Consider the following 14,599-nt stretch of genomic DNA (forward strand, 5'->3'; position numbering starts at 1 on the left):
TGCAGCCATGATTCTTTCATAAACACACAAGCCATGACATAGTATTTTATTACCACCTGCTTTGATACAATCTCATGACCAGTGCTCTTTGCTAGCCTACAACAATCCAGTGAAAACAAAATAATCATTTCGTATCCTCTACTTTAGACTGTGGGTGTTTTGCCACTTTTGCAGGTGAACTTCATCAAACTCCATCATGTCCTTTCCCACCAATGGAAATGGTGTTAGTCACTATCTATAAATTCCAATGTTAACTAAAGGTTTGCAAAGTGGTAAAAGAAGCCAGTTTGTTAGTCTCTAGGACATTAATACATCCACCTGAATATAAGGATAAGTGTATCTGTGTGTGTCTGTGTATCCATCTGGTTACTAGGGTTAGGAAGAAAAATGTAAAAATAGGCAAAACATGTAGAAAAAGAGCAAAAAAAAAAAGAAAATATGGATTAAGGGTATAAAATTAATAAATTTGGACTCATTGACTTATTATGTTGTATGACATTATACGCTGACTACAGCAGTGTGGTAGCGACTTTTCTGAACCTCCTTCGGCCATGTAGATAGTATTTATTGCTGTAATGCTAATGACTGATAACTTTGCAGGAGGGATTTGGATGAGTAAAAATAGCAATAAATAAACGCACATGATGGGAACCCAATGCCTTGTCACTGAACCACAGCAATGCTGCAGTGACCACCACTGCATTTTCCTAGCAAAATACAAAATACAGCGAAATACAAAAAAATCACTTTGACGCGCAATGCCGAGAGGAAGTGGTGAAATCGGACAGCTATATCTGAAGAAGGGAAGGAAAAGGGATTGAATGTGTATCTATATATATAATTCACTAAGGCAAGACAACCATGAAAAGCACGCCAGAAGGGGAATGGATTCACTAAGCCGCCGACAAGTGAGACACCTACTGTATGGCGCACACAGGAAGGAGCCACGCCCACCAACTCCAAGACCATTGGATACAACGACAACTCGCAGGGCCACGCCCACCAACTTGAACGCGACGACACAAAAAAAATGGCGTCATTTATGTTCGTCTGTTGTAGAGGCCACATGCAGTGCAGGTCAGGTTAATGTCATGTACCTCCGAGCTACGTTGACTGTTCATAGAGGCATGTTTCTCGCAGAGGTGAATCACCATATGCAGCGTGTGAAACGGTTTGCGAGGGGTATCCCATGGGATCCTTAAAACAATCCTTTAAAACTGAGGTTAAAGCACAATGAAGGAATCAGTCTTTAAAAACCAATAAGCCCTGTGCCTCTGTTTCATTACCGTCTCACCTGCTTCACCAATGCAGGCCCTGCAACAGTCGAGACGCTCTGTCAGCTGCTGACCTTCTCTGTGCCTGACCGGTTCACACAGAGGCAGCGCAAGAGAAAGCTGCGCCAGAGACAGACAGAGGCACACACACAGGCAGCTGGTGGGCGGCTCTCCGTGAGTTTCTCTTGCGAGCGGACACATGACGAGGTGGTGTGTATGCTTCGAGAACGAGGCTGGACGCGGCTTGCAACCGGGCACATGAGCAGGCAGTGTGTATGCTTCGAGTGTGTGGGTGGACGCGACAGGACCATCTAGGAAAAATCATGTCGCTGTGATTCGCTGTATGCAGTGAGTAAAACAGTTTGTTTGTCGCAGATGTGAATCGCTGTATGCGGCGTGTAGAACAGTTTGCGAGGGGTGTCCCTGTGTCTTTCCAGAAGTGTTCAACCATCAATAAATAATTATGCGGCGTTTGTTATACCGCGGGTTCACTATTGTGTTGTATTCTGCTCTCTCCAGAGTTCCATCTTTTCATTCACTTACTGTTGTATTCTCACACTAACCTGTTTTAGACAACCGTGTCTTTCCGGAAGTGTTCAGCATTCAATAAATAATTATGCATGAGATCGAGCGTGTGTCTAGGCGTGGGTAAGCCGTTGAATCCCATTCGGGCTGCAAACCGTGGAATTGCCACTAAGTGCGACTCATACGCTCCCACTGTTTTCGTCCCTACCCTTTGTACACTCCCCCCTCCCACACGTTGACTGTTAATAGAGGCATGTTTCTCACGGAGGTAAATCGCCATATGCAGCGTGTAAAACTGTTTGCGAGGGGTATCCCATGGGATCATTAAAACTTTCCTTTACAACTGAGGTTAAAACACAATGAAGTGAGCAGTCTTTAAAAAACGAGTTTTCGGTTACGACGCACGACCGTGTGTAGCATAGCAAACTGTTGTACACACTACATACAGCTATTCGCATCCACGACAAACATGCGTCTTCTTAGATGGTCCTGCACTTTGTACACACCCACCTCCCACCTTGCTACGCCACATGGACGATTGTGTGTTGGTTCGTTCCGTGCATTGTTACAGTGTTGCTTTTCTTGCTGATTTATTACATTACCGATTTTGCAAATGTTTAATTTTCTCCCTGTGCTTAAAAATTATTAAAAAACCGGCCTGATTATGCGGCGTATGGTTTAAGGTAGGTAACTTGTCTCAATGGAAGTCAGGGTAAGATTCTGTACCTGAAATTATGAGGCAACAACACTAACTACTGTGCCACTGTGCTGACCAGATTGTGTTTAAATGCTATGGAAAGAACAGATATTGAAGGAAGATTCCCTACTGCATTTACTGACTCAAGGGCACTGAAATTGTAAGGTGGCAGTGCTACCAACAGTTGAAAAATGTAATGGTTAACTAAGTAGAACAGAAACAATAAGGTATAAATGAGAACCACATAATTTTTATAATCATGGACTGTACGAATTTTGATCTCTACCAATAGAATTTCTTTAGAGAATTTCCTTTGTAAATATTGTCATATAGGCTGACAGTATGATTTAGTGGGTAAGGCATGGCACCATAAATTTGTTGGTTCAGTTCCTGGTTATGCCTCACTGGATAAGACTGAGCAATTCACTTAAACAGCTTGCATTAAAATTATAAAAAATATATATGAACAGTTGTGGTGTATTTTTATCTTAAAAGTCACTATACTTTAATAATAATAATAAAAATAATGAAAAAGAAGAACAAGAAGAAGAAGACTGGAATCAAAGTGCATAATTTCTTATTCCATAATTTTTAAAATAATGGTAAAGAAGTACTGTACAATGTAATTTAATTGAACCCTTCTCTTCGCAAATAGAGACACATGCTGTTTGTGAAATAAAATGCAGTGCAGTGGTGAGATGAGTCAGACCTTAAAGGCATCAGTGAGTCCCATCTAGAGTATGCAGAGAAGGCACATTTTGGAGTCCATTCTTTAGATAGGACTGCCTATGTTGCATGATTCAATCTAGCAGAATGAGGACTTCACCATTGCAAACATTAGTGCCAAATGTAATTTTGTGTGTGAGAGCAAGTCACACGTAAGTTTCCATCACACTATATTACTTTTCCTGTGATTTGTAGTTGTAGTTTAATATATGTAATCGTATTATGTCATATACAGTTGCATTGTGTGCCTGTAACTGTCAATCAAAAAGTGTGACATCCTCAGTGATTCAGCCATAGTGCATTTAGCCCTGACAAAGTCACATGGGTGAAAGACAAAAAGATGTTCCACCTTAATTGGCTGCCAAAAGGTGTTGTCCTTGTACAGCTTCCCAAGCGCAATAGGTAAGATGAAACTGTGATGAGAAGTCATGTGGGAACTGTGTAACCATCATTTCCTGCTATTTCTGTATTGAAAAGGAAAAAGAAAATCAGTAGTATTGTGCTTATAAAATATAATTCTCCTGTATACCATGTGAACATCTGAAACTATCTCTATATGTATAAAATCCAATGTTTGCCTGTCTGTCTGTTTGTCTGTCTGCTTTTCACGAGAGAACTACTTAACAGATTTAGATCAGGTTTTTTTCTGTAATTTGGTTGAACATTCCTGTTGATTTTGCTGCTTCCCTCATTGTGCTAAGTATCATAGTTTGCATGCAGGAGCGATGTATTTGCGCTAATCCGAGACAGAGGCTGCGGGCCGAGGGGAGGAGGAAGCATGACCAGTAAGCTTAATATGCATCACAGGTAAATTAAAGGAAGGAATTATTAAGGAAAATATTGATCAACGCATGGCAAGAACTTGAATTTTATTGAACAGTCAGCAAGGGTATAGACGAGGGATGTATTATTTATCTTGACTTTCTGAATGCGTTTGATAAGGTGCCACATGAGAGGTTGGGCTTCACATTAAACGATGTGGAAGTTCAGGGTGTTGTGTGCGCATAAGTGCAGAATTGGCTCAGACACAGGAAGTAGAGATTTATGGTGTGAGAAGCGTTATCTTAAATCTGTGACGTTGAGAATGGTGTCCCTCTGAGGTCAGTGCTAGGGCAACTGCTGTTTTTAATAAATGTAATTGATTTGTATAGGAATAAAAATTGTAGGATGGTTAAGTTTTCAGATGTTACTGTGTGTTTAAGTGAACCTGTGTCTTTATTTGTATAAATTATGCAGTTAGTAATTTGTAAAGGGGCATTTCATGTTTACCTGTGAACTTGGTACAGCGCTATGGACCTGAATTCAGTGAAGAGTGCTATACAAAACTAAACTGAATTAAATTGAATTGAATAATTGCTTTTGCTTGACAGTAGTATATTGTAACAGTGAGGATCATCAGACATTCAGGTAGTAGACTACTATGTTTGGAGAGTTTTCATGTTAATCAGTACTGGAGAAGTTAACCATTTATTTCCTGCATCTAGGCAGTATTAGAACTACATTAATCTGAGTTATTTAATACATGAATTTCTCATTAATTGTTGTTTCTTTCTTTATTGCTTTAGGAGCCACCAGGGGGGTTCTTCCCTCACATGTGACTGCCTGGACACTGGAAAATGAGCACTGGCCCCACCCAGGATGTGGCCATTGAGCTTTTCCTACGAGATATTGAAGAAAGGGGCAGCCACGCGCACAAAGCTCTGATTGCAAGAGAGAGCCAAAATAGCGAGATGAACCTGCTCTACCGGAAGACAAGGATAGACTGGCGTCACCGTGATACAACTGATCACGATAACAAAAAGAGGTACAGTGCAGACAATGCACTTCGTTAAGTTAACAACATTAAAATTATTGAAAGGAAAAGAATAAGTGAAAATAAGTGAAAGGCAAGGAAAACTAGGCATTCATATATTTTCCAGTTTGTATTTAGAAATATAAAACTCAATTTAGGGTGGCATGGTGGCACAGTGGTAGCGCTGCTGCCTCACAGTTAGGAGACCCGGGTTCACTTCCCAGGTCCTCCCTGCATGGAGTTTGCATGTTCTCACCGTCTATGTGTGGGTTTCCTCCCACAGTCCAAAGACATGTAGGTTAGGTGCATTGGTGATCCTAAATTGTCCCTAGTGTTTGTGTGCCCTGTGATGGTTTGGCGCCCTGCCTGGGATTTGTTCCTGTGTTGGCTGAGATTGGCTCCAATGGACCCCCGTGACCCTACAGCAGGTTGGATAATGGATGGATGTAAATTCAATATAATTAGAAAATTCCAGTGAAATGCCTTTCATATAGTGATGACAAAGAAATGTTATTCTATAATATTTGATTAAGACAAATATCCAAATCAGTTTTTTCACTCTGCTTAATTTATTACAGGATAATGGTGAATGGGCAGAAGGCATACTCGTACATACACACAAAACACTTACATTGGACCAGTTTAGTGTCAGACTAATAGGGACATCTTTGGGATGTGGAAGTAAACTAGCACCAATGGAAAACCCAAATAGACACAGGGAAAATGTACAGACTGCCCACATACAGTGAAAATCCATGCAGGACATTAGACACAGGTCCTGAAGATGTGCATCTTTTTAAATCAATATTACTGTAAGGATATTAGTAACTTACTTATTATTATTAATTTTGACACAGTGTCACAGTATTTAGTACTGTTGTCTCAATGCTGGACCTGGTCTTGATTCTTAGCCCGGTTACTCTGTGTCAAATTTTGCCCCATGTCCACATTAATTTTTTTATCTTAAAATGTTCTCCTGCCTACCAAATATATAACTAGAAAGTGCTTTTGCCTATCTAAACTGGCCCGGAATTAGTGATTGTGTGCGTACATGCATTTATATTGTTTGTAATAGAGTAGAATTTTGTCCAGTATCGGTTCCTCTGTATGCTTCTACAATATGCTTTGACTCATCATGACCCTGTAATGGAATAAATGATAATATCAATATTATTCCCTAAATCCCCCCTCCCCCCATTCTCTGGTTAACAGTGGCAGTGTTATATTGAGTTAGATTGATCACTGAGTAGGGGTGCAAATAATGATTATTTTGGTAGTCGACTAATCGTTCAATTTTCTTTTCGATTACTTGATTAGTTGCCATTATTCCATGCCTGACTATTTTGATGCCTGCAACCTGTGGTTGCACATCCTGTTCTGGGCTCCAGTGCATGTCTTACCTCATCTGCTCACGTCTGTTCACCTGTGAATGTCACCCTGATGTCTCTGCATTAACACGGTTAAAATTAATAATAATCAAATTAAAATAACAACCAGTGAAACATATGAATTTGTAAATAATCAGATGTTGTTATATTAGTGTGACCATCACAATAAAAAAGAAATACATTGAATAATACAAACTAAAGTGCACGTAGTCTTTAAACAAAAAAAGGGCATTTAACTTAACCAAAAAATACATTGTTAAAACAGAAACGTTTTTCATATTTTAGCAATAAATGACAAAATGTAGACATAAATTATATAATGTGTAAAGCCTGAAGTGCAAAAATCAAATAAACACTTTCACAAAAGGTTCAAGGATAATACAATAGCTTCTGTGGCGCAGCAGTAGGGATTGCTGACTTATAATCAAGAGTCCCCTGGTTCGATCCTAACTGCCTCGTATATTTACCATTTTGAGTAGCGAGTTGCTCTTATTGTTAATATTATACAATAAATACATTTGATTTGCGTCTGTAACAGCCACTGTAAATGTATAGTATTTGTAAAAGTTACTGTTTTTTTTTTTCACTTTTATTCTCTCAGTCACGATCACGATACATACTACCACCCCCCCCAGGGATCTGACGCTGCTACTTTTTATCTGAAACTGAGAATAACTATAGATGTGAGTGGTGTTTTGAGACAGTCGAACTGGAAATTCTGTGATCTGGATGGATAAAAACTGATACACAAATGCTGGCGAACCTCCCTTATTCATATTTTATTGTCACTTGATTTTTTTTTATTCAGTTTTATTGAGTGTTCCTGCTTACACTGAATTAGTATGCGCCTTATGGCCCGTGATGTCAAAGCCGCACTGACAAATAAACAGAGACATAGGTATATATGATATTTGAAATTATTCATTTTATGACCTTATAGTACATTTCGGAAAACGTGGCACGGATGCAACATTATTCATATTATTAATATTCATTCACGTATATGCATGTACATTCTTGCGGTTGTAATCAGTGATCACGTTTTTTTTTTCCCTGACCTTGCTCAGTCTGCACAGGACTCCAGGACATGCAGAGGAAAGAATGTTCCTCTGCAAGGTGAGTCATGAACGCTCTTCTTTTCTCAGTGGACCCTATACATGTCTTGCATAGTACATGTGCTTTGATCGCCGCCAGGTCAAGCTTGTTATAGCACAAGCAACCGGCCACCTGTGTGCTAATGCTAGCACAGCATAAGCTCATGCCTTCTGGTGTCACAGCGCAGCACTGTGAGAAAAAAAAGAAAGATGAATATATGTGACATTTTGAAGAAATCGTTGTATGACCTGAATAGTACCAATAAGAAAACATTGTCGCACTACTGCAATATTACTTGAAAACGAACAGATCGGGTGTAAATTTGTTACTTATAAAAGTTAGCTTTTTTCACTTTTATTTTCTCAGTCTTGTTCACACCCTCCCTCCCCTCCTGATCTGATCCTAACTAACTAACAGCGCCAGCATAAATTCTCAAGAGACGGCGGCATCACAGCTTCAGGATACTTGCATTTCAGATGCTTATGCATCGCGGTAGTGCTGTCGTGAAAAGAATGCTCCACTTTGCATAATCTGCATTCAACTTTTTTTCTTTTTCGGTGAAGTGCTCCCACACACAGTGTCTGTCTCAGTTTTTTTCCATCTCCTTCCCCCTTCTCTATCCAACTCGCCATTGCAACCATGTTTATTTTCCTCTACATTCTTCTTCTCAGACGTTCTTTCTTCATTGGTAGTACTGTGTGCAGTAGTGGAGCAACGGATCAAAAAACTCACGGTTCAGATCGGATCACGGATCAATTTTCGGATCAGCAAAAAAAAAAAACTCATAACTTTAATTCATTTATTTAGTTAAGTATTTTTTGCCCATTAAAAACATTCAACTCAAGACTCATTCCACTCAATTATATAAATACAAATTAAGGTGCAATATAGGGCATGATAACTATTTGCTTTAATGTGAAAAAACAACTTTAAATGCAAATTTAAGGCATCATTGCTTCTTACTTTGAACATGGCGAGAGAAATAAAAACTAGCTTATGTCCACATCATTAAAAAAGAAGAAAGAAGGCAAAGCAGACCTGAGCTTATAATTTCAGTTTTTTTTTCAAAAACATGAGGATGTCTACATTTTCTGGGGAAAGTGTATATCTCTTTGCTGTAACTATGTCCCCTGCTGTTGAGAACACCCTCTCGTTAGACACTGAAGTGCCAGGCACAGCAAGATGGTGTCTTGCCATTGTGGCAAGGTGAGGGTATTTACATTCATTGCTTTTCCACCAAGTCAGTGGATCACCATCGACTGGAATGCCACTTGCTGCCTCATAGGATACCACCTTCTCTTTGATGGTGTCAGCAAAAGCCTTGCTGACCATGTCCTTCTGTGCAAAGGTCTCGCCAAAAAGCACCGCCATTGCCAATTTCTTTTGAGGAGGAGATGTGTCTACTTCTGTTGGTGCTGCATATTGACACCGCAGGGAAAGTTGCATTATTGATTAAAACTTTTTTTAAATGATGCTGGAGGTTTGTCGAGCTCCTCTGCTCCTCTGCTAAAACTGCTACCGCTGTTATTGACCACGCGTATGAAGCGGCAAACCGGACAAAAGTCGAGCGAAAATGCGTGAGAGAGGTTGAATTAGTGCGCGAGAGAGACAGAGTTAGTGCGCGAGAGAGATAGTGCGTGGCAGTTCAGTGCGCGAGAGAGAGACAGAGTTAGTGCGCGAGAGAGGTTGAGAGAGTGCGCGAGACACATGCGCACAATACAGTGGAACTTTTTTTTCTCTGATCTTTGGATCACGTGCGTACCAAACCATGGACCGAACCATGGACAGGAATCAATTCGGATCACGGATCAACAGTGATCCGTTACACCACTAGTGTACAGTTTTGACAAACAATAACAAACGATACTGCCCCCAGACGTTCATGTAGTGCATTGCTGTTACAAAAACCAATGTGGTTCATTGTGACTGGCGTCTGTATTGAAGGTTCTGTTTATGACGCGTCGACAATAAAAAATCTGCGTTGACAATTTTTTGTAGTTGGCATTGTCAAATACGTCGACTAATCATTGCAGTCCTATCAATGAGGTAGACACACCTTTTAATATATTATTATTATCCATCTTTTGAAATGCTAAAATCACATATCAATTGTAGGAAAGGAGATATACCCCTAAGGCTAATGTTTCATTATGAGACTTCTAGTTGTGGGTTAAGTCAGACTTGCTAGCCACAGTTGATGATCAGCTTTCCGGACCATGGCAGTTTAAATGACAAAACATTAATGGCTATGTCACATTTACTGACTGAGTGCTGACTCTGCAGTGCAGTTTTTGTTAACAGGTACCTCAAGTTCAGTTAATGTCTGAGACTTTTTTTTAATCTTTTTTTCCAGTCTGTCATGATATAGGGAATCTCAAGACATCACATAGACAAGCTTTTCTCTGTTTGAGCGGTCCAAAACACCTGCATTCCTTATTCCTTGTGACTGCATCATATGAATTGCTTCCGTATGAGTATTCCTTTTTTGTCAGTTGTCATGCACACAGTGCCCACCTCTACAAATTAAAGAGTAATTTCAAACCTATTTATTTTATCGAAGTGAGTTGCAAACTTGTTGAAGTGGGTTGCTGGGCATGTCACAGTATGCAACTGGCTAAATGGTAGCATAAAACCAACTGCCTCAACTCACTAAGATTATGTAAAAGAAGACTGTGAAAATTACTACACAGATTACGTAATTTGACATAGATTTAACTGTTATGAGCAACTGCTAAAGACTATAAGCACTATTTTTATCCATCATTAGAAGACAAGACACCAAAATAAACGCTTTCCTCATAAAACTTGTGCATTTTACATTCTCAGTAAATGTATGAATGTTATGTTTTACTAGTTTAGAGAACTTACAGAAAGTCGGTAATATTGTATCTGTCAAATCTGTGTTAAAGTCTCATATTGGGTTCCTGTAGAGAGTATCATTTGGATAACACATACTGCTATCATGGTTCTTTGGTGATGAGTATATTGGATATATATTGTATTTATTGGATGTATGCAGAATTTTTTAAATAGTATTTAATATCTTAATGGATCTCATTTGAATTGCAATGAATTTGTAGCCATATAATTCTAGTAAATGTACTTGTCCTGGCCAAGTCCAAATTTTGTCCAAAGTCTCTTTGTTGCCTCTTTTGGAACATAACAGTGTTTTTACCAAGAATTTTAAATATCTTCTTTATTTACAGTACCAGTTTTGGCCATCTAAATTGGCGTTTTTTATTTATCTGGTGTGACTATGTGATCTTCTTCTATAATACGCTTCTGTGGCTGTCCATTTGTGTGTCCAGGATTTTAAATCATCTGTATCTTGCAAACCGTTTGAACTATTGACCTGAAATTTGATATACATATACTATGTGATGTCTATTATCCGCTTTTGGGGTGATGATTGACCTCCAAGGTTATTCCTATTTTTATTTTATTTTATTGTAGAATCAATTCTCGGCAGTGGCCAGCAGGGCGGCTGTGTGGCACATGCGTACAAGTGCCGTTCTCATCCCTACCACATTCGCCGTCACTTCCCCTACCTCTTCATATCTTAAATCATTCTTAAGTCTTCAATCTGCCTCAAGTGCCAACTTAAGTGAAAAATTAAGGAAAACGTACTAAGTAATTACAACAGTAACACTGATTTAATCAGTTTTAATGCAAAAAGATGCCGATGACAGAACAGAAGAAATGGGCCATTAGGGTGGAGAAAAGAAGAGCCGCTCAGGAAGCAGCAAGCGCATCAACCTCTGAGCAAACAAATGCTAAATGTACAGAGAAAGTGTATAAAAACTATGAATGCTCAAGTCAAGTGTATTCACTGCACACTATTGTGCAGTGCGCCGTTACTGGTACAAGGATATTACAATAAATCAGTTAGTCAATCAATTAGTGAATCAGTCAGCTTCTCACCGTGAGCGCCCTTACAAAACAAATAACACAGTACTGTAAAAGACACACAAGATAATAATAACAGGCTGATAAACAACATGGCCGGAATGCAGCTTTTGGCATAAAGTGTTCTCACAAAAACGTAAAATATTTTGGAGGATCTAAGTACACAGAAATTTCTGCTTCTGACACTGACATGTGAACATTACCTGCATTGTGCTGCATCAGTCTTTAGAAAAAGAACTAAATTCAGCATGGCCTTGTGGGGTTATACAAATGAGTGACTCAATGTATGTACTGGAAGCAATTAGAACTTAGAATAAAGAAGTCCATTGATGGTCTTCTTCATTGCACCTCAATTTTAATTCCAATTCTACCCATTAGACATGGTTATCTCTGTGGTGGCCTTTATCAGGTTTTATGTTGCAAATGTTGGTTTGCTGATACTCTGTTTTAGATCTTTTTACTTAAGTTAATTTTTCATTAAAAGGAGGATTCAGTTTGATTTTTTTATATATTGTGAAAGAAATACAAATATACAGAATGTGGTTACATTCTGTATTTTAACAATAGTGTTTCAAAGACACAATAAAAAATGGAACAAATAAAGAGTAGTCTCAAACGATTGAGTCAAAGACGGGACTGTTTGTGGAAAAGGAATGAGCTGGCTTTATAGACAGAGGAGAGGAAGACGAGTGTCCAGATGTGGAAGTGAGGTCAGAATCAGGGTGGGGACTGGAGCCGGAAGTAGAATCTGTTTCGGTTTTGGGTTTAAGTAGGCTTTCCTTCTAATAATGTTCAGAGGATGGAGAAAAGACGTTAGTGCACTTTGTCAACCCCGACCTGGCATTTTACACTTAGTTAAGTCCATTGACTGCCTTTCATGTGCACATGTGTGACAATATGCATCACTGTTATCAAGCTTGTAAAGTTTACTTTTCCTGTGACTGCTTGAAAATAGATTAAGATGTTCAAAAAATGTAAAAAAAATAAGCTACACCATATACTTAAAGAATACATTTCAGAATTCTGTTGATCATGAAAATGAGAATGTTCAATAGAATCAGGATAAGAATTCTTATGGGACTTTCCATGTAATGAAAGGTGTGACAAATGTTGATACTGTTTTCACATATCTCTCACTATACTTTTTCCATATTCATTGTGTCAAGTCTTTATGAGGTGAGAAACTCATGGCAGTGTGGGGAAACCATTCCTGTGAAGCCTTCTATTTAAGGAGCATCAGTGACAAAAGAAAAGACAATAGATCCCATTTTGCTTTGTTAAAGTAATATCTTTATTAGCAATATTTATCTCTCTCTATTCAATATATTGTCTATTCCTCACATGATTGCAAAAATATGAAGAATATAATAAGAGGGAAGTGACATTGAATCTGGCATAAAATTAATAAAATGAACATGATACTGACAAGTTCTAATTCTACTTGTATCACTTTGTGTCGTCCTGAGCATGCAACTTAACTAGCTTATACTTGACTTATTTATGAGGAGTCTCACGATAAACACTCTACATAAAGTAGTGATAAATAGATTTATGGTTTAACACATCCAGAAAAAATGTCTGACATGAGATTCAACTCAAAAATAAAATATTTATTAATAATTCAAAATACATTGTAGGAAAATGCTGTTTGATCACTCGATTAGTCAGTAATCAGTTTTGGCAGTGGCATTGCCAGAGACTAATTAAAACAATTAACAAGACGCCTACCCAAGGATGCCAGATTTATGTAGGTTAAGTGAGGTATCTTTGTTCCAGTTTCCAGCTGATATGTTTTCAAGCAGGAGAAATGGGCAAGTGTAAAAATCTGAGCTACTTTGACAAGAACCAAATGGTAAAAGCTGGATGACTGGGTTAGAGCATCTGCAAAATGGTAGGTCTTGTGGGGTGTTTTCAGTATGCAATGGTTATTACCTGCCAAAAGTAGTCTAAGCAGTGACAACTGATGAACTGGCAACAGGGTCATACAGTAGGTGCCAAAGGTACATTGATAGCAAAAGGAAGCATAGGAAGCAAAGGCTGTCTTGTCTGGTATAGTCCCACAGAAGAGTGACTGTAGCACAAATTGTTGAAAAAACTAAAGGCTGGTCATGAGAGGAAGGTGTCAAAACACACACTGCATCACAGCTTGCTGTTTTTTTGGGGCTGGATAGCCACAGACTGGTCAGAGTGCTCATGCTGACCCATGTCCACCACTGAAAATGCCTACAATGGACGCATGAGCATCAGAACTGGACCAGAAAGTAATTAATGGAATGGAAGAAGGTGGCCTGGTCTGATGAATCACCTTTTCTTTTGGATTATGGGGATACCTGGGTACATATGTGTCATTTACCTGGGGAAGAGATGGCAGCACAAAGCACTATGGGAAAGGGCATGGTGGCAGGAGTGGAGAGTGATGCTCTGGGCAATATTCTGCTGGGAATCTTTAGGTCCTGGTATTCATATGGATATTACTTTGACACATTTCACCTACCTAAAGATTGTTGCAGACCATGTACTCCCCTTCATGAAAGTAGTATTCCGTATTACATAGCTCTCTTTCTCTCTCTCTGTGCCCTGCCACACTGCAAACATGGTTCAGGAATGGTTTGAGGATCACGGTAAAGAGTTCAGATCTCAACTCGATACAGCATCTGTGGGATGTGCTGGAATAAATAAGTCCTATACATGGAGGCCCCACCTTTCAACTTACAGGACTTAAAGGATCGGCTACTAACGTCTTGGTGCCATATGCCAAAGGATACCGACAGAGGTTATTTGGAGTCCATGCCTTGATGGGTCACAGCTATTTTGATGACACAAGGGGGACCTACTGAATATTAGGCAGCTTGTTTCAATGTTGTGGCTGAACAGTGTATATAGATATATGTGTATGTTGATATATAGATAAAGAATAATACCAAACAGCACAAAATGTAAAATTAAGATAGCTTAGTTGAACTTTTTCTCTCCAATAGATAAAGGCACATAAATTATGAATTATGTCCCTACAAAGAGAGAGAGAGCTATGTATATTGATATAAAGACATATAAAGACCTAAAACTATAATAGTTAAGTTGAACTTGTTTCTCTCTTATAGAAAATGACACAACTAATGAATTCAGGTCTTTTAATTCATGTTGCCAGGATCGATAAGTTCTTTAGCTAGTTATTAAGCTTGTGTTGCCAGCACCG

The 14,599-nt window shown here is 38.9% G+C and overlaps 1 protein-coding gene across 1 annotated transcript in view; it reads left to right on the top strand.

Annotated features, from left to right (window-relative positions):
- LOC120525117 (neuronal tyrosine-phosphorylated phosphoinositide-3-kinase adapter 1) overlaps positions 1–14,599 on the top strand; it is a 249,298-nt gene that overhangs the window by 89,301 nt on the left and 145,398 nt on the right. Inside the window, exon 2 of the mRNA XM_039747142.1 lies at positions 4,788–5,026. Within this exon, the coding sequence (XP_039603076.1) occupies positions 4,839–5,026 (188 nt within the window). The 5' untranslated portion in view covers positions 4,788–4,838. The remainder of the gene's footprint in view (positions 1–4,787; positions 5,027–14,599) is intronic.

This window comes from Polypterus senegalus, chromosome 3 (assembly GCF_016835505.1).
Source record: "Polypterus senegalus isolate Bchr_013 chromosome 3, ASM1683550v1, whole genome shotgun sequence".
In the NCBI taxonomy this organism is placed as follows: Eukaryota; Metazoa; Chordata; class Cladistia; order Polypteriformes; family Polypteridae; genus Polypterus; species Polypterus senegalus.